At 44.2% G+C, this 21581-nt stretch overlaps 1 protein-coding gene across 1 annotated transcript in view; it reads right to left on the bottom strand.

The window, feature by feature from the left end:
- The window catches only part of TTC7A (tetratricopeptide repeat domain 7A), a 221465-nt gene that overhangs the window by 127442 nt on the left and 72442 nt on the right, over window positions 1-21581 (bottom strand). Inside the window, exons 15-16 of the mRNA XM_066611825.1 lie at window positions 15464-15521; window positions 10502-10574 (exon numbers count right to left, since the gene is read on the bottom strand). Coding sequence (XP_066467922.1) covers window positions 10502-10574; window positions 15464-15521 — 131 coding nt within the window. The remainder of the gene's footprint in view (window positions 1-10501; window positions 10575-15463; window positions 15522-21581) is intronic.

The raw sequence follows: 21581 nt of genomic DNA, 5'->3' as shown, positions 1-21581 counted from the left end.
GAAGGAAGAGCAATGTATAAATACAACCACCAAGTTCTTAGGATCATATGCAGCATACAGCCTGGCTCTACCAGGCTATTCTTGACAATTCAAAGGAAAAGCTGGAATCAAATCTAAGCTGAAGCATGACTGAGATTCAGAACGCTTTACACAACAAGGTGAACCAGCAACAACCGGCCCTGATGGATTCTATGCAGCAAAATGTCTTAAAAATCAAATTTCCAGCTGGTGGAAGCCTTGACACCTATAATGAATACAAATCCACCTTCAAATCTATGTGGCCCGACAGTCTATCTTGCTGCTGCAGCAAGGAAATTCTCTGAGGAAATCTTCCCCCTTTGTTATTGATAGCAGATCTTAAACTGATGACTTCAGTCACCTTAAAGATGATCTTCTAGGAGGCCATGATGAGTTTGATTTGCTCAAAGGAGAACTGGGGAGAGGGCAGGTAAAGCAGCAGAGACGAGAGCTATCCAAGTTAAAGAAGTCTGAGTACAGATGGGACACGAGCCAGTTGAAGTTCTTTTTTCCTACACACAAGTGCTTCTCACTTAGGAAGAGAGTATCTTTACTTTGTTTTATTACAAACCATAGTAACAGCACATATATCATTAAGGAAAAAAAAAATCATTAAAAAGTCAATGACATCTCAATACCCAGGAAGAAAACATCTAAGAGAGATCATTACTGTATTTAAAGTATGAAACGGCTCTTCAAGTGAAAGGGGAAAAGTGAATGGATATTATAGTTGCAAGGTTCTTTCTTGGCATGTTAGAGGCTACAAACTCCTACAGATTAATTCTGTGCAGGTTTACTCAGAAATAGGTTCCATGGTGTTCAATGGGATGTACTTCCATATAAGACTAATCAGAATTACAATCATAGAGCACTAGAACTATTATGCTGGATCAGATCAAGTCCATTCAACATCACATTTCCAGATACTCCTGGGATGCTTACAAGTACATATGAAGGTTCAAAGGCTTCTCCTGATATTTCTTCCCCCCCCCCCAGCAATCCGTTGCCAGGCATCTGAGGCGCTTGTAACATACGCACATGGTGGAAATTGATTGCATATGCAGGGATCTAGTGGCTAGTGACATGGATCCAGTACCACGTATGTGTGTATATTAAGGTGTTGGGTAACATGTGGTGCTTCAAAGAATATTGTCTCTAAATGTTTCATGTAGCAATTCTTTTGCTTTCCTGCCAGTGTTATGGACATTCTATTGTTTCTGCTGCTTGATCATTTTGTCCAATTGTTTTATGCTCAGGGCCTAGTCAAACAGGCTGAATTGTTTGTTTTGCAGTTAAAGAACATATGGATATGTGTACATGTGCTGTGAAATGGGGTAAGAATTGTAGAAAGAAAGGAGGCTTTAGAAGTTTCCCACTGTTTGGAGTTGGAGTTTGGAGCAGTTTGGAGAGCAGTTTTGTCCCCACCACATGCTATTTTTAATTTAAGAAAAAAAAAAAAAGCTTTGGCTTTCTAGTGGAGCTTCACTCATTTAAAAAACAAACAAACACTGAGGTGGACATAATCAGGCTCAATAGCCTGCCTAAACAGGCTCAAGATGAAGAAAACTACTCACCCCATGATTTCATCTCATTTTGCAGCCCCCAGCTGCTACTTAATTCTACACCTCACCACAAAATCTGGCCCTGTCGCACAATTAAGCACACAGGTAACTAGGACTTTAATTTTAACACTGTATTTTATTGTAATATTAATATTTTATTAAGTTAGGACTAGCCTTTTTAACCTATGAAGTCCAGTGACTTGCAGCAGTCCCCTTTGTGAAAAGGTTGGAAGGTGTGTGTGTGCTATATCACACAAACAGAAGAGAGGAGGGAGCATTTAGCCTCTGAAAAGGAGACTGACACAGATGCTGCAAGTAGCAACTGCTAAGGCAAAACCTAGAGTCATCTCTTGGGACCCCTCCATCTCCAGAAGTGAATTTATCTAAAGTTGTACTGCAAAATCAAAAGTCTGGCTGCTGGAGTGAGATGGAGGTGCTGAAATGGAACTTCACCCATTACATTATGACTAGTCACTTTAATTGTTCCTGCAGATCACCTTTTTGAAAGCCAAGGGGTAGCATCCTATAGCAGGTGGCATCAGTAATTTATTTGTTAGGATTATATCCTGGTTCTTAACCTTCTGCTCCTCAAAGTGTCCTACAACATTTACAGTCCAATTCTATCAAGGGATGCTCTGCCTTTTACAACAGCAGAACACAGTTCTGCTATCATAAATGTCCATATGGTGGCACAGGCAGCACACTGCTGGTGGCCATTTTTGGCCCACTGCAGCAAACAGTGGCAGTGCCAGAAGCCAGCTACCACCAGCAGAGAAGGTAAGCTGGTGGTTGGGTTAGGCTTTATAGGGGGTGGGAGGAACAGGGGATTTTCTGGGTGGGGGCAGGGAGGATGTGGAATGGGGTGGTTCTTGGCAGCACCAGCGTGTACCAGTTCCTAATCCTGTCCCCTCCCCCTTACTCTCCTTGGGCTTGTGCCAGCAAAACAGCTGCACAATCCACCCATTGGAGCTCTCTTACCTTGAGGAGGCCCCCAAAATGTGCCCCTCCATAGGAAACAACATGTACACCATTGGTTTAGCTGCATCGGCCAGCGGGTAGGGTTAGGAAGGATTGGGCTGTTAACCCCACTGGGCGCAAACCCCACTGATGATAATGGGATTTACTTCTGAGCAGACAAGCATAGGACTAGGCTCTCAGACAACCATTTTTACTACTTCCCAGGTATCAAAGCAGGGAATAGCTAGGTACTCAGTTCTGCTTGAGGCATCTTCTCATGATATTATGTGCCTGCAATGCAGCACTGTCCAATAGTTGTTGACATTCACACAGCCACATTGCAGGCAGCACAGCAGTCTGGCTAACTTGCAGCTTCCCAGTCTTGCAGTTTTCCAGCAATATTGTGCCTAAATCAGAAGCATTTCTTCCTAGAGGAAAGAGCTCTAGGCTCCTGAGCAATAGCTGCATTTTCATTGTGCTAACAACAGATTGTCTGGAAAGTCACTGAGAAGCAGCAGTGATTTATTTAGACAACAAAATGGCCAAGAAAGCGTTTGGTTGGGGTTTCTCCTCCTACTTCAACTACTTTCTTAAAACAATTGGAATGTCATCATCCCAGACACCAGCCTCCTTCCCCTTCTTGATGGAGCAACAGTAGACTAACAAGGAAGCAAAGAACTTAAGGACCGTAATCATTTACTAGAAGCATCAAAGTGTCAACTGAAAATAGAAACAGGAAAATTTTAAGGTGCATTTCCAGAACAATTGAAAAAACAAAACCCTAAAAAGAGTGATCTGCTTGAGCATTGGATTTCAATCTGTCAGACCAGATTTCAAATAGAGCTGTGTCAGAGCTGAGCCATCAACAAGGGTTCAAACCCAGGCAAGGAAAGACAATCATTGTCCAGGCAAAGGCCATCATGCAGCCTGGGCAGGAAGTCTTTATAGCCCTTTTTATCAAAGAAAGCCTTGGTGCCCAGCCTGGGTGGGCAAGGCTACTCCTGTACCTGGGAACCCTTCATGGTCCAAGAAGATTCTCCAGTTTACAGCCCTGGTAGTCTGCTATGTAAGGCAACTGTACATAGAGCTGTGGGTTTCTAGTAATCCCCAGCAGATCCTAATTAGATTGTGAGTTATTTTCCCCAGCAGGCAACAATTCAACAAATGCAGCTTTCTCCCATTATGGAAATGTGACTTTCAATATGCATTGTTATGCTTTCTTGAATTTCTCCCAGCTGTGGAAGACACCAAAGCCCTGCTGAACAAGGGTGATAACCTGAAGTCAAAGCATTACTAGGTGTCTCACCCCCAGTGAAAATGTGTACAATGGCAATAGCACTGTCCTACCCTGCAAGGTTACTGGGAAGACAGCCCAGATTGTAAAGTGGTCTGCATATATTTGTGATACAAGTAACAAGGGTTGCATGATTGCGTGCGAACAGTCTTGCAAAGGCAGGCGCCAGACATATATTTATAGATGTCAAGGCTTGTTAAATTTAAGCAGCTATGTAACGGGAGAAACATGGTGCTCTGCAGCTCAGATGGGGCTCTGAAATGCCACCTGCAGACCTGCCAGATGTTGACGAGTCCAACCTTTTGCAGTGACCTCTGGCCTACAGGCTTCCATAGCGAGAAAAATGAAGCAAACAAATATTCCCGGGTCAAGTCCAGAGAACATCCTTCTTAGACTGAAATGACTGGAACTGAACCATGACTGGAACTGATTATTTTCTGACATAATTCTTCATATTTCAAGATTTTTATTTTTAAAATATATATAACATTCAACAATTCTTCTATGTCAGTTTCTAACTTTCCCAAAATGTTGGCAAAGGAAATACAGGTTGGCTCTCCTTATCACAGTCAGGGAATTAGAGGACAGGTCCTCTCATGGATTGAGAACTGGTTGGAGGCCAGGAAGCAGAGAGTGGGTGTCAATGGGCAATTTTCACAATGGAGAGAGGTGAAAAGCGGTGTGCCCCAAGGATCTGTCCTGGGACCGGTGCTTTTCAACCTCTTCATAAATGACCTGGAGACAGGGTTGAGCAGTGAAGTGGCTAAATTTGCAGACGACACCAAACTTTTCCGAGTGGTAAAGACCAGAAGTGATTGTGAGGAGCTCCAGAAGGATCTCTCCAGACTGGCAGAATGGGCAGCAAAATGGCAGATGCGCTTCAATGTCAGTAAGTGTAAAGTCATGCACATTGGGGCAAAAAATCAAAACTTTAGATATAGGCTGATGGGTTCTGAGCTGTCTGTGACAGATCAGGAGAGAGATCTTGGGGTGGTGGTGGACAGGTCGATGAAAGTGTCGACCCAATGTGCGGCGGCAGTGAAGAAGGCCAATTCTATGCTTGGGATCATTAGGAAGGGTATTGAGAACAAAACGGTTAGTATTATAATGCCGTTGTACAAATCGATGGTAAGGCCACACCTGGAGTATTGTGTCCAGTTCTGGTCGCCGCATCTCAAAAAAGACATAGTGGAAATGGAAAAGGTACAAAAGAGAGCGACTAAGATGATTACGGGGCTGGGGCACCTTCCTTATGAGGAAAGGCTACGGCGTTTGGGCCTCTTCAGCCTAGAAAAGAGACGCTTGAGGGGGGACATGATTGAGACATACAAAATTATGCAGGGGATGGACATAGTGGATAGGGAGATGCTCTTTACACTCTCACATAATACCAGAACCAGGGGACATCCACTAAAATTGAGTGTTGGGCGGGTTAGGACAGACAAAAGAAAATATTTCTTTACTCAGCGTGTGGTCGGTCTGTGGAACTCCTTGCCACAGGATGTGGTGCTGGCGTCTAGCCTAGACGCCTTTAAAAGGGGATTGGACAAGTTTCTGGAGGAAAAATCCATTATGGGGTACAAGCCATGATGTGTATGCGCAACCTCCTGATTTTAGAAATGGGTTATGTCAGAATGCCAGATGCAAGGGAGGGCACCAGGATGAGGTCTCTTGTTATCTGGTGTGCTCCCTGGGGCATTTGGTGGGCCGCTGTGAGATACAGGAAGCTGGACTAGATGGGCCTATGGCCTGATCCAGTGGGGCTGTTCTTATGTTCTGACCTGCACCTGAAAGGCCTCACCAAACCTTCCAGACACGACTGGAAATGACTTCCAGCTGCACAAAGGAGGAATTCTGAGGTGCAGGGAGGCCACACGCATCCCAGTGCTTCAGAAGGCCCCTTAGAAGCTTCTGAGAGGCACTTCCAATTAGATGAAAACTAGAAGTGCCTCTCAGAAGCCCACGCATGGCCTCCCATGCCTCAGAACACTTTGGATGTGACCGGAAGGCACGCTTAGTCATGTCCAGAGGTCCTCTGAGGTCCCTCATGGATCTCAATATCCACAGGTTTGGTATCTGCGAGGAGTTGCAAGAACAAATCCCCCATGGATACCAAGCACCAACTAGTATAACCATTTCTTTTAGCCTGGCATCTATCAGACCAGATCCTACCAATTTCTAGGACTGACAAGATAAGGGTGGATGAGGTAAGGAGCATGTGCTCCAAAGTACCCTTACAACCCAATCCTATCCCCTACCGTCTTCCGCTATGCAACCGTGCTGACAGAAAGTCCGCTGCAAGTCACGCAAGCCTCCTTAGAGAGAGAATTCCATGGGGGCTCCACAACTGACATGGCCCTTTCCCCACTGCCTCCTACCTTGCACCAAATAATGAATACACCTAGAGGAGGGCTCCTAACGATGACGGCAGTGCCTAGGAAGGTTTGTGTGGGAACACATACTTCAGTCCCTAGCTTTGTAAAGCACCAGCATGCTGAATTGTGCTTGAAAAAAGACCAAGAACAAACTCTGAAATGTACTGTGCTTGAAGTGACGGAAGGGAGACGAAAGCTCTGGTGGCTCATTCACATATGCAGGTTGCTGCCATGGAGTGATGAGCATGCATGTCTGAATCAGTCCTAAGCAGCTAGAAGGCTGCTGTGAAAGAGACAGTGCTCCCTGGAGCTGGGGGGGGGGAGTCCTTAATGGAGCATCTAGAATGTTGTCTTATGTAGCACACTTTCCTTTGAGAACAGGGTATGTTTGCAGAACAAAGACAGCTGAGCAGCTCTGTTCCCCTGCTGTTCCTGAGCACAGAAATATGAAAACTCGAACGCTTTTTCTCAGCAGCAGCACAGCTCTGTTTCCTTACAATGATCTGGATCAGTTCATCAAAATATTCTTCAACTGTATTTACAAGAAACTGTGCCTGTCTTTCCCACTGTGAGTACTGGATGGGGAAGAGCCATAATTAGGAAATGCTGGCCTTCCAATTGCTATGCAAATTAGACTGCTGTAATGTGTTCTGTAGGGGACTATCCTTGAAGAGCATTCAGAAACTATAATAAACTGTAATTGGTACAGAAGCTGGTAGAAAAGTTATTGACTGGTATCAGCTGCATGGGTCTGTCCTGAGGTGACTTCACTGGCTCCCAATTAGTTTCTGGGAGCAGTTCTACATGCTAGTTTTGACCTTTGAAGTCCAAAACATATGGGCCCAGAATACCCCAAAAATCTTCTTCTCACATGAAACGGCTCAATTGTTTAGCTCATCAACAAAGGCACTGTTGTGTATTCCACCTCCTGTGTGTGTGTGTTGGGGGGGGGAGGGTAGCCTGTGGGTTCTGTGTTCAGCCTCCTCCTTTACCCAAGGCTAGAAGCATGGCTGACTCTTGGAACAGAAACAACAGTCCTTCCTTCTCTTCCCACCAGAGTGGCCGCTTGGATGTTGCTGCTGACTGAATTTGGACTATCTTAGGATAACCCGGGAGCTTTGTGCCTGCAGACAACAGTTGCTCTTTTCCTAACCACCGGGCCAGAGGCAGGGTCTGATAACGTATATACCACAGGTTCTTCTGGACACCATTCTTCTGCACTGGTGTGCGTGAGGTGGGTGGACAGGGTAGGAGGATCCCAACACAGCCACTGCCATGCATTGACTGGGATTTCCTTGCATGATTATTGTGCAAGTGTCATCAGTAAGTAACATCATGACTCCCAGATGCCAGCTGAGTTTCTAGGGGAGCTGTGGAAGTGGCACTGCTATAGTAGCTTCAATTTGAAAGCTACGTTGTGCTTTCTGCTGGAAGTGCATAAGCCCGTGACTGCACTATGGGTTAGCCCTGGTATAAAAGCCACTCAGCAGAACTATAGGATCAACCCATCCCACTTTGCTGTGATCTGAATTAAAGATGAGACTAAGCAAAGATTGTTCTTCTGAATCAAACAGGTCTTCTGAATTTGCGTAGCTTTAATTGATATTTAAGAAAGTTTCAAGAATTCAGGCATTTTCCTAGTTGCCTTGCATAGTGACAACGGCCCAACAAAAACAGGATGGGCAATAGCCAGGTATTGAAACGCAATGGTATGGGGTCTGGACTCTTAAACCGAAGGCAAGGAATTAACTGAACCGTTACCCTGGTGTAGTGCCATTCATCTTGGAACCCTGCACCCATGAAAGCAGCCACCAAATTGGCTGGTGAAAGCCTTAATCATAGTACTCACCCGTTAATATAATCTGCTAGATACATTAGTAAGTATCATTTATCCTTCAGTTAATCAGAAAGAGAATACATTAGATAGCTTAAATTATTAAAGATATTAAAAATGCATTACGAAAATGTTTATCATTAGCTGCACTGGCAGAAGCAGAGCAGGATATTTTAGAGGCCTAAAAATAAATATGTCTCAGGTATCAGCAACACACTCCAAGCATACGTTAAAGATTTATACCCTGTTAAATGGAGGAAAATAGGGCAGCCATGGAAGAGTTAGGCTGACACCAATCAGTACCAGAATAAAGTTCACAAGGCCTGATGCTGAAATATATTCTGGGCTTTCACGCCTCTCTAAACTGTTTTCTCTTTTGCTTACAAAGATGGGCAGTGAGGGAAGGCAGAAGTCCCACACCTGACACTGAGCTTGGGTAGACTTCAGGCATTCTTCGTACACTCTGCCTTCCAGCCTGCCAATGAAGGCCGTGACAAAATTAACCATATGAAATGTCCGAATTTAACTAAATAGAGAACCTTCTTTAATAAACCTCTTAAAAGAAAACCACATTGGCTTTAAACAAATCCCTCATACACCACTGGCTAAAATGAAGTTTAGAATACTTTTTTAAAATAAACATTCTGTCTTTCTCAGACCCCCTCACCAACCTGCAGTAATATTAAACTCTGTTCCTCAGAAGCTTCTCCAATAGTCTTAGTAGAGATAGGTAAGTATAGGGTAGCCAGTCATACTTTAATTACCTTGAGAGCTGGTGTAACCATAATAAGGGCCTCTCCAAAGTACTGAGGCAGCAATAGACAACCCCTTTCTGCATTGTTTTGAATACAGAATGAACTGTAGAAGTCTCCTAATTCTGTCTGCTGCAGTCAGGCTTGGTCTAGGTCAGGCCTATACAATCAACCTGGCGCCTTCAGGGGTTCATGATTGAGACACATAAAATTATGCATGGAATGTATAGAGGGATGTTCTTTTTCCTCTCACACAACACCACAACCAGGGCACATTCACTAAAACTGAGTATCAGAAGAGTCAGAACAGACAAAAGGAAATATTTCTTTACCCAGTGTGTAATTAATCTGTGGAACTCCTTACCACAGGATGTGGTGATGGCATCTAGCTTAGATGCCTTTAAAGGTGGATTGGACAGATTTACGAAAAGCCCATCACAGATTACAAGCCATGATGGGCAGCTGCAACTTCCTTTTAGAAGTAGGCTATCTCTGAGTGCCAGATGCAAGGGAGTGGCAACAAGATGGAAGTATCTTGTTGTCTTGTGTGCTCCTGAGACATCTGGTGGGCCACTGTGATATGCAGGAAGCGGGACTAGATTGGCCTTTGGCCTGATCCAGTGGGGCTCTTCTTATGTTCTTATAACCCAAAGCAGAGAGGTACTGGTGCCATTTCACAATCTCCTTGATTTTGCCTTTCCCTGCATAAGATCAACTCTGTCTAACCACTTTCTCCCTAGTGTTCTAACTCTGAATCTGCAGGGAATTTTATAAAAGAAAACATACATATGTTTTGGACCCTACACACAAGAGGCACAGTGTTCTCCTGGCAAGATGAGCCCTATTCAGGAAGTGAGAAGGAAGAATCCACACTGTGTGCCCTGCTAATGATCCAAGACAGGGTGGAGCTGTAGGATTGGTTATAAAGCTGCTTAGTTAGTGTCTAGCAGTTCCTGATGCAACATCTCATCAGGATAAGCTCCCTGTGCCACATTACTCCTTCACTATACCACTTGGTGGACACTTTGTTCCCTGACCTGCTGGACAGCTCCCCAGCCTCATCCATCAGGCAGGAATCTGAGCCATACTACAATGAGAGTTGGAAAGTGACACAGACACAGGGATTCTTTCTCAGACAAATCAGTGAAAGAGCTCCCAGAAAGAAGAATGCTTGAAAATCTCAGGAAAATATGTCATTGATTGCCACTACACATGGCTGTACATTGTACATTTCTGTTGAAGGGTGATATATAAATCAATGAAATAAATAAGCTGCCAGCTGTGCTTTTTGTGGTACTGTTATTTTTATTTATCATGTTGCAGCTGTGTTACTCGTCGATTTTATCTGCTGTTTTTGGCAACACTGCTTATTTGTTCAGTTGGGTAGGAATTATTGCGGTGCTTGTTATTTTTATTTTTTTATGGCTTTGCAATATTGATATTGTCCACTTTGTGATTAATTCTGCCATGTTTACCGGGCTGTTGAGGGTTTGTTGAAGCTTATTTTGGAATTGTCATGTTTATTAACACAAATTTAATAGATATTCTATTCTGATAGTTGTTATGTTGTTATTTATATGGTTGTGCTTTTGTTACATCAGTGATTTTGATACTCCTGTCATTGGTAGCTGCTTCGGGTTCACCTATGGACAGAAAAGTGTTCTATAAATATAACATGAAATGAATGAGTCACCAGGCTTTGTACCTACCTGCCTGACAAGAGCCAGCTGCAAGGAGACATAGAAGATAATTTGGTGGTCTTCTGGTGCCAAGCGCTCTGCTCTGTAAAACACAAATATTAATAGAAAAGAGAACAATAGAACACGGTTCTGTTTCATTGTATGAGGCCACTTTCCTTTATGTCACAGAAAGCAGAACATTCCGTGGAAGGGCCTACACAGTGATAAAAGCAGAGTACAAAAATCAGGTTTGAAAGAGATAAGAGACTATTGCCAGAAGCTGTATGATTTGAACCTTTTAAAAAATTGCGTTGATGGTACAATTTTCTCTCAGATCTAGACTTGGAAAACCTGGGTCAAATCAGTCCTCTGCTACTAAACTCCTGAGGTGGCCTGGGGCAAGTCTCCCTTAACCTAACCTACTTCTCAGGATAGAACACAAGGAAGAAACGCTGTTGGATCAAACTAGCCCATCATCTGGCTTCACACAGAGAATCCTGACTGCTTGAATAGGTGAAGTTGTCTTATCCTGACTCAGGACATTGGTCCGGCAAGCTCAATACAATCTACTGAGAGAGGCAATGGCTCTTCAGGGTCTCAGGCAAAGGCATTTCCCAGAGCTGCTGCCCAAGTCCCTCTTCTAGTATTTTGTAGCAATAGACAACACTAAATTGAAATCATTACTGAAGATGTGGTGCTATAATACCAAGACACATGATCTGAAAGATTTTTTTTCCTACTTGCATATCTAGATCTCCCTAAGGGGGAAAAATCCTCACAGAACCATCCCCTGCCATCCTGGCCTTGGCCTTAATACAAGCATTCACTAATAAGCTTTCAGCAGCAATGGGCACATCCTTTCCCTTAATCTACAAGGGGCAACAGAGTCTTTGCAGTTATCACTGTGATTATGTGTTACTTCATTTGTCTTCAAAGCAACAGCAGCCGCTGCAGCAACGCCACCCCCTTTAGTTCTAAGAAGCGCAAAGCCACTGCAAAGTGCACAAGGAGGCAAGGGGGAGGCTGGGCTGGCCAGCAAATACCAAACACCTATAAAAATGCCAGCCCTCCATGCTTTATGCAGCCAGCTGCAAAACCTGGCCCATTTATCATGTGCCACCCTGACACCGAGTGACAGCTATGGCTGGATGTTTGGATATTTGACTAGGACAGAGAAGGGGGCTGTGCTATTCAGTAGCTTCAAATCCATGGCCTGGGATGTCCTCAGTAACATTGCTGTGAGCAACGCAGGCTGAGCGCAATCAACAGATTGACCCACTTCTGCTGACACTAGACCAAAATGCTGCTTCTTGGCTGGAGGACTCTGGGAAAACAAAAAACCCATGATGTGGCCAGGTACACACGAAACAGCTGGGCTCCTGCAACTTTAACTGTTTAAGTGTCAAAGAGGGGAGCTCAGCAAGTTTAAGTCTTCCCACCCCAATCTGGCAATTCAAGTGATAAAAAGGCTGAAGATGAACTAATCTGTGTTAAGATGTGTTCTGTCTATAGTAGAGATGGCCCTGCTAAATAAATGCAACTTATTAGGAAAATGGAAAAGATTACCTGTTACTGACCATCAGTCAGTTATTCTCGAATGCATCCTAACACAATAGTAAAAGCCTGTTCCTACAATTCAGGTGGCAATTCCCATAGTATTACAGTCTGTGGTATAAGGGGTCCTGAGTTACCCCTGCAATGTATGGGGCACAGTGCAGGAAAGGGAGATTTTCAAGAACACAGTCCATGTTGCTTGAGCCATGTACCCTACCAGCTGGTAAGGTGTCAGGCAGTACACCTGGTACAACTGGTAGAGTTGGGAGAGAGGGAACTTTAGTTTGTGTGATTTTTAATCTTCCCAGCTTACACTGTTAGAATAAGAACAAAGCCATCTCTTAAAAATGGAGACTAAGGTGCAAAGCCTCATATTATACTCAACACCCCTCTTCCCCTATTGCTGAAATCCTGACCACGAAGAAGGCAGCACAAATAAAAAGATCTTTCAGCACTTCTTACTCAGGCATTCATGGGACGCTGGAGGTTCAGGATTCCACAAGTGCAGAGCAACTGCTGAGAACAGCTCTCTGAGAGCCCTTGTTGAGGGGATGTACTACACAGATGCCTCAGCCAGGAGCATGCCCTTTGATTGATCTCAGAGATTACACTGGAACTTGCTACTCTGAAGTACGCTGGGCTCTAGCCACAGCAGTTTATAGGTCAATGCTAGCACCTTGCATTATGTTTGAGAGGCTCAACAAACCAGCAGAATGCAGGGGGCATTTATACAATGTGACATTATGCTACACATCATCACATGACATTGCAAGACTGCATACTGCAATACAACAGCCTGTACAGATGTTAGTCTAACCTAGTAGGGTCACACCCACTTTCTGCTTTACATACCACAGTGACTCAGCAGCTGCTGCCAGCTTCCTAATGGGCTGTTCACCTTGGTGTGGGGAAATCTATGTTTCCTGTACAGTACTTAGATGTACAAATTAACTTGGAACTTATCTGGGGACATTGTTCAGGCAACAGTGGCATAATTAGGGTTTGCATCACCCAGTGTGGGATGCCAGCGCAACACCCCCATGATGGACCTCCATCCATGCAGTTGGTGGGGCAATGCCCCAGATGGTGGGCAAGGTGATACATCATTGCCCCGCCCCAGTTGGATTTCTGGCTATAACCTTTGACAGAACAGACATATTTCAATGCCATTTGTTCCATTTAATTCTGCATGAAATTATGCATTGAATGATATACGTATAACGTGATGGTATTATTAAAAAATACCAAGATTTGAACATTTTTTGATAGTAGTGGTGTCACCGCTCCCCAAGTGCATCCCCCAGTGCAGCCTGTGCCCCCGCACCCACCTAGTAACGCCACCTAGCGACCTAGCAACAGAAGAGGCTGATAATGCAGTAGGAAGGTAGACTGCACAGCTTTTACTACCTTCTATGATTTTAATAAGCCCTTGGACTTGGACAAGTCTTCTTCCTCCCTCAAAGCCATCATTGAGATTTAGGGGACCTCTTCAAACAAGAGAACACCAGCAGTCCCTGTAATCAATGGCTTTTCAAAATCACAATGGCTATAGGGAACTTCCAGGTTTAGGGGTGGCAGGGCACTGAATTCCAGCTGCTGAGAAGCAATTGTGGGAAATAGAGGTTGCCTTCATGATCTGCTTGTGGGCTTTCCAAAATTAACCACTATAGGAAGCAGGATGATGCTGGACTACTTGGGAGTCATGGTCTGATCCAACGGCACTTTTGGGGTGTTTTTCAAAACAGTTAGGGTGAGGAAAGTCCTCTGTCCAGACAACTCATGCAAATAAGCCAGGTCACATGCCAAATAAAATATTGTTCCAGAGATTCACACACACATTTGTCATCTGTCTCTGTGAACTTAGGGTAATACGATGCCTAGTTAAGGGTTCAATCCTACTGAACTTTCCAGAACCAGAAAAAAAATATATTTCTTTACTCAGCGTGTGGTTGGTCTGTTGAACTCCTTGCCACAGGATGTGGTGATGGCATCTGGCCTGGGTGCCTTTAAAAGGGGATTGGACAAGTTTCTGAAGGAAAAATCCATTATGAGTTACAAGCCATGATGTGTATGTGCAACCTCCTGATTTTAGAAATGGGCTATGTCAGAAGGCCAGATGCAAGGGAGGGCACCAGGATGAGGTCTCTTGTTATCTGGTGTGCTCCCTGGGGCATTTGGTGGGCCGCTGTGAGATACAGGAAGCTGGACTAGATGGGGCTATGGCCTGATCCAGTGGGGCTGTTCTTATGTTCAGTGCAGTCGCACTGTGACGCCAAGGTTCCCTTACCTTAAGGAGGCCTCAATGACTGCCCCACCATCACAGGATGCAGCACATAGCTTGTTGGCAAAGCTGCATCAGTGCTGCAAATTTGGATAGAACTGGGCCCTCAGACTTGTTATTATGCCATGGCAACATTCTGGCTCCTGCAGCATCTCATTTTTCTACATTGCTAGATCAATGTGAAAAGCACACCCACCAGCACAATGTAAGGGTTGCTTTCTGTGCTGCTATGCTGCGTGTGAAAAGCACATGAAGCTGCCTTGTACTGAATCAGACCACTGAATTATCTAGGGGTCGAACCCGAGATCACCTGCATACAAAGCATGTGCTCTGCCACTGAGCTATGGCACCATCCCCCACCCAGTGATGCCTCTTGGATAGCACCATTAAACTCCCTTAACTGCTTTTTCAGCCAAGATACTGCCTATAATGCTAGCAAGTCATTCTGGAACTTCTCAGACATACATTTGGAACACAAGGATTCTAGCCAAACTCTTGCAGCAGCACCCCCTGTTGATCAATGGTGGGTATCTGTGATGTATGATGAGCCACCTATCCACTTCCAAGCTGGTGAAGATATCAAAGAAACAAGCCACAGCCCGTGGGGAAAGGTCAAAAGGCTAAAAATAAATGTGGTTTAAGAGTAATACAGGACAGTAATTACATCTAAATAGCACAGTAACGGAGATGTTACATCTTAGTCTAGGAATGTGCACCACTTAAAGCCAAATCCCCCTCTTAGAAGGAGCTCTGTCAAAACGATACCTCCTCATTGATTCTCTGCATACCAACCTGGAGTGTAAGAGCTCAGTTCAGCGGGGTACAAAAGGCAGAAATATGTTTCTACTATTACTTATTACCTACAGTTATTTCCCAGGGCAACATAGACTGGTTACATCCTTTTGTCCTTCAACAGTTATTTCGTGAGGTAGTTTAGGTGCAGAGAGCGCATGACTAGTATGGGGTAATCCAAATGAGTTTCATGGCTCAGTGGAAATTTGAACCCAGATCTAACACCCTAACCATTATATCACATGCTTAGCACCAAAAATGGGAGGGAAAATCCTCAAAACACAAACACTGATAAACTTAGAGGAGAGTTTTAGATTAAAATGCAAAAATAAAAAATACGTTCTGTCAACTGGGGTCTCTCTCACCTTTCTAGAGTTTCAAGTGCTTTCCGGTGCAAGTCGTCTTGTGTGCTTTTCACAACAGCTGCAATATAAGAAGGAAATATACAATTCCATGACCATTGCAAAAAGAAGGCTTCAACTTACTTTGCATCATAGAACCTGAAAAACCAATATAAGTGGTTCTTAACAACCAGTATTTCCCTACAGATTTTATGTCACTTTTGAAAGGCCTTTTTCCTTCAATCTTGTTGAAAAGCATATTATTAGGGGTTGTATAAATAGATCACTTCTGCAAGATCAGACTTTGGTACTCACTTTTTTCTTTTAGAGTACATTCAGCTAAAACCAGCCCAGAAATGTAGCATCAGAGAAGTAGAGAATATATCTCACATTTAACCCTACCTAGTTTCTGAAATCTTCAGATGGGGCTTGTTCCAGGGCCTTTGTCCGACATTATATTGACATCAACCAAGAGCAGGGCCTTCTCTGCGATGGCACCTTCTTTGTGAAATGCTCTTTCTCAGGAAGCCAATAGGAATAGCTCTTGGTGATTTTCAGAAAAGAGAACAACCTTTTTTTTTTCTTTTGTATACTGCTGGGCTTTGAGAACATAAGGTCAATTCTTTCCTATGACTTCTGCAGCCAAATTCTTCTCTTTTCTTTTTTTTGCTTTGTTATTCTATCTGATTTCAAATGGCATTATTCTTTTTATGATTTAATTGTTATTGTAGGAAGCGCCTTTGAGGACCCTTTGGGTGAAAAAGCAAGCTAAATACAGAAGGCAAACAAACATTACTTCCCTCTTTTTTAAAATTTACTTTAACTCTTATTGTTATTTTTTGCTTTGAATTCCTGTGCTTGAAGAAGTCCTGTAAAACTCTGGTATCCAGCAACTGAAACTTTACATGACCTGATTAAATGTGTAGCACTTCAGCAATTTTGTGTTTCTTTCACAATTTTTGGCTGAAATACTGCACAGTCAGGGTGCTTAGTGCCCATGAACTTCAATGGGGTTCAGGCAAATTGGGTGCAGAATTGCAGCCTTTGTCTGAAATATTTATGTAGCTCTGCCTACATATGTGAAACATCTTCCAGATACACTTTTTAAGAGCTGTTTTCTGAGCCCTGGCAGTTCAATGTGGTCATCTGTGCTAAGCTGCTGGAAGACTGCCTAAAAAAGAAAGCTTCAGTGATGCACCTGCTGTCCCTTCGATGTAGGGGACGTGTCAGGAGCTGCTGGCTTGGGAAAGAGGGGACAGAACTTTGCCAGAGGCTCAGCCAGCACAAATGTCCTCGGGGAATGACTGAAGCTCTTCTGGGATAGACTTTGGCTCTCAACCAGAGCATAAATTAGCAATGACAGATGATTGCTCAGCAGCACCTTCTCCTGCCCTCTGATAGCCTGACGATCCAGCCCGATCGACTCTAGTTTTCATTGAATGATACTCTCCCCTCAAAAAAGAATCATTCCATTTGGAAGGACAGGCATGAGAAAACCAGTTATTCCACCTTGTGCAGCAGGGAATAACTAATGGTCCTTTGCAGACAGCTCAAGGATGTCATCACTGGGGAGAAAAATGGCTTTGTCATTCTAGCACTATCCATGTATTATCAAAATAGGTACAATGTACCCAGGTAGTGGGAGAACACAAGAACACCATCTAACCACACATACCTGGCACCAATACACTCAGTGGCCACATACCCTTTCTCTCTCCAAGATCAGGGCCTGCCTCTACATATACAAGTGTAATCCTAGCTCTCAAGTACACCAATTAAAACTGATCATCAAATCTATGAGCTAATGTTATAGGCTGCATAGTTACCTGGAAGTACACCCCACTGAGCTCAGGTGCAGGTACTTCTGGCTAAACATACACAGGACCAGATTGCACAACTAAGGAAAAATCATACTCACAGCTCACATCTACAATATTTTGTTGCTGTGCAAATTATTATTAAAATGATTATTTGTATAATGATTATTTGTATAATCATTTGTATAATGATATTATACATTAATATAATTAAATGATTAATTAAATTAAATAATGATTTAAGAAAATAAATAAATAATGATTAAATAATGATAATTTGTATAATGATATTATTTGTATAATGATTATTTGTAAAATGATTATAACCTGCATATGTCTTTGCAACAAAGTGCCATTTTGTGCTAAATTAGTGTCTACAGCTGTTATAATAGATACGATGAAGCAGCTCATGACCACAGATCAGCCCTGCTCTGTCTCTTGGAAGGAAATTGGATAACCTGGCCTGAGCTCTTCGTTAAGTCCATGACTGACAGCAACTGGGTGAAAAAGTTGCAAAATCCGCTGAGGTGGCTTTGATCAAACGAGAGCTGCCCCTCTGTAAAATGGGAACATTAGTACCCTACCTCCCAGAGCTGTTGGGAGGGTGAAGAAGAATTAAAGAAGTTTACGGATTTCAAGTACTGTGCTATGCAATCAAGAATAAAAAGCCATGCAATCACTGACAAAAATAAAAAGAAGAGAGGTAATTATAATAAAAAAAGAAGTTCTAAAAGCTAATAGAAGGGCCCATCCACTTTTAAACCAGTAGTAGCCACAGATTTGAAGCATGTGTCCCTATGGAATTTAGCTACATGGAGTGCTTCCATCTCTCTTAAACCCTTAGTTTATCTTGTATAAATTGTGTATGAGATAAGAGAAGGTGGATTGTCACTAGAGCCAGTGACAGAACTGAGATTGCAAGATGTGCTTTGAGATCGGTCCAGTGGAGCCTCAAGGAAACAGACTTTAGTCAGGGAAAAATGTAATTCAGAGAAGAAATCTGTGATCTGACAACAAATGATCTTGGTTTGAGAGGGAAAGGGGGGAAAAAAAACAGCTTCTCCATGGAATATATAACATGCCATCACTTCATACAGTGGGATGCAAATCTAGCAGGATGTACACATCTTTACAAGACATCTGCCTTGCAACACCACTTCATACATTATGTAGCAGAAAATACATGTTTTTAATTGCTTCAATATATGGGCGAGAGAGATAGTCTACCTTTGCTCCCTTTCACTCCCAATACATGTGTGATGGAAAAGAGGCATTTTCTTTTTTATACATTAAAAAAACTTAAAAAGCAGACTTCAGATACAAATCAGATTTGCAGATTTAAAATAGCAGTGGTAATGTTTCTGAAAAAAAACAACCATGACATTTCCCCCTTCTGTACCTTGCTGATACAACACAAACCATTTCAGTGAGTTCAGTGTTGTATGTAGGTATGACCGTTTTTCTTTAAATTGTTTATGCATTTATTTTGGATTTTTTTCCTTCTGACAAAGAGCTTAATAAAATCTACACACACATACACACGGCACAATCCTAACAGTGCCGTAAGGCACGTTTGCACTTCTCGAGAGTCAGCTGGGCAAGCTCGCATCCCACAGAGGCTGAATCCAGCCTCCATGCTGACATGGGGAGGGAGCCTTGTGTCAGCCAAGCTCAGCCGATGCAAGTCTCTGGGGCGGGCAGGGAGGAGGTGGGAGGGAGGCACTCCCGGGTTGGTGGAGGGCGGGTGGAGAGCGGTTCCAGGGGCGGGCGAGTGGGGAGCTAGAGGCAGGGCTGGGACCTTGCAGTTATGCCGGATCCCAACCCCTATTCCCAAGCAGCATGGAGAGGCTTCAAGCCATTCCATTCTCCTTGAACTTACACCACCTCTTGAGGTGCAAGTCCAAGGAGACCCATTGGGGCTGCAATGACTTACCTGGGAGTAAGGAGAAGAGTTTCCCCTTACCTCCTGCTGAGTCTCTTTGGGCCCCTATCTTGCGCTGGATACAGCGCAAGCCTCCTGGCCTGCCTGTTCCAGCACAATATAGGATTGCGCTGATAGTCTCTAACTCAGTGTTTTTCAATGTTTTTCTTCTTGGGGCATACTGACCTTTATGGTCTTCTCTATGGTCCTTGCCTCTTGCGATGTCACTTCCAGCTTCCTGGAGGCTCCTCCAGGTTCTGGGTCTCTCTTTCTAAGACAACTGTCTATAGTAACAAATTGTCTGTCCCTCTCTACCGGCTTCCCCTGGGGGCTGGGGATAAGAATAGGCCCTCAGTTTGGCTGTACTTGTCGTAAGAGGCGACTAAACAGCCACCAGGTAGATGGGACTCGTCAGCCTGGGAAGGCAGCTCATCTGAGAGAAGGAAAACTCTGATCCCAAACCTCCACTGCCTTGTGGCTACATCCAGTTATGGAAAAGGCTTCAGGAGTCAACCTCAAGGCAAAATCTGGAGCCGGAGTCCCTGAGGCAGTTCATGGCTGAATACAGTCACGTTCTGGCAACTCCTGCGACGCCGCTGGAACCAACCGTATTGGCCTCTGCCTTTCCATTGGACCATTTCAGCGACATGGAGAGGGGGGATTTGCTGCATGGGTAACAGCCTATCCTCCATACCTACTTTACCCAGGCTTCGCGCACGGGAGAGGACACTCTGTTCCAGAACCACCATTCAGAGCGTGACACCATCGTCTTCCGAGACCGAAGGATGCCAACAACAAACTCTACCGGCTCAGAAGAGGAGCAGGCAATTTGATACTACCGACAGTTGCCCTAGAAACAAAGCCGCAGGACATGGAAGAGATTTTCAGCTCTTTTCAACTGCTGTGCTCCAAACTCTCCTAGCAAACAGGCTGAAAATCACAGCTCTAACCTAATAGTTCCTCTGTACAGTTTAAACCTACCTAGGCAGCATGTGCTGAAATCTCAGTGGTTCAAGGAAGTGTGGGTTAGAGTCATCTTCACTCTTTATCCTAATGTTGTTGTTGGCAACCTTCAGTCTCAAAAGACTATGGTATCGCACTCTGAAAGGTGGTTCTGGAACAGCGTCTAGTGTGGCTGAAAAGGCCTATTCGGGAGTGACAATCCCTTCCACACCGGGAACAAGTGCAAGCTGTCCCTGGTCTGTCTCCCTGGCTATGGGCCTTCCTTCTTTGCCTCTTTGCCTCAGACTGTTGGCCAAGTGTCTCTTCAAACTGGGAAATGCCATGCTGCACATGAGGCCTGCTGAGCGGGCTGCTCAGAGGCCAGGGTTTCCCACTTGTTGAGGTCCACTCCTAAGGCAAACACAAACACATTTTCTTTCCTCAAATCTAGTACCTATTATCTTCAACTCCCATGAGTCTCTCTCAGCACAATCCTATACGTGTCCACTCAGAAGTAAGCCCCATTAAGTACATGTGCGCAGGACTGCAGCCTTGATCTTCTATAATTTCAAATTCTGAGAAAAACACACACTCCCCGCTTTACAAACACAACCAAGAGGAATGATGTCCTGCTTTTAAGACATGCAGAATTTGTGCAGTCTGACTGCAGAATTTTGTGCTTTTAGTGAAGAACTGTAATCTGCCATAGCACGGGAACAATGCTAGGAAGAAGTGTGAAGAACTCTAATCTGCATTCCAGCTGTCTTTAACCACAGCCTAAGGGCGCAATTCTATCCTGCGCTGGAACAGGCAAGCCAAGAGGATCCAGCACAGGATAGGGGACATAAGCGGTTCGGCCAGAGGTAATGGGAAACATTTCCCCTTACCTCTGGGTAAGGACTGCTGGCCCCTATGGGCCTCCTCAGACTTGTGCCACTTCTTGAGGTGGCACAAGTCAGAGGAGAGTGGAGCGGATCTGCCGGATCCCAGCCCCGCCTCCCGCTACCCACAGGGCCGCCCATTGCCCACCCTCCTCCCACCCAGGAACACCTCCCTCAGTCTCCTCCCCGACCCCCGCCTACCTCAGAGGCTTGCGTCAGCCGAGGCGGAGAGACGCAAGCCTCACAGAGAAAGCCACCGGCACAGAGGTTTGCGTTGGCCTCTGCAGGCCGACACTTCCCTGAGCACTGGCCCGGCTTCCTCCCAAGGAGGCACAAATGTGTCTTATGGCAAGTCAAGGGCTGGATTGCACCCTAATTCATATAATCTCTGGAAAGTTATAGTATGTTTTCAGCTCTGGTAGAGAATAATTATATTCAGATATTTGTGACACTTATCAATAGTGGTCAGACTCAGATAAGACATTCCCAGTAATTTTCAAAACAAACAGTGCCATCACATATAGGCTCCAGCAGTAAAGACTCCTCCAGTAACCATAAAACATGAACACAATTTGTTTTTC

Source organism: Tiliqua scincoides, chromosome 1 (genome assembly GCF_035046505.1).
Source record: "Tiliqua scincoides isolate rTilSci1 chromosome 1, rTilSci1.hap2, whole genome shotgun sequence".
Classification (NCBI taxonomy): Eukaryota; Metazoa; Chordata; class Lepidosauria; order Squamata; family Scincidae; genus Tiliqua; species Tiliqua scincoides.
Note: the sequence above shows the minus strand (reverse complement) of the source record. Positions and strands in the feature narration are given on the sequence as shown.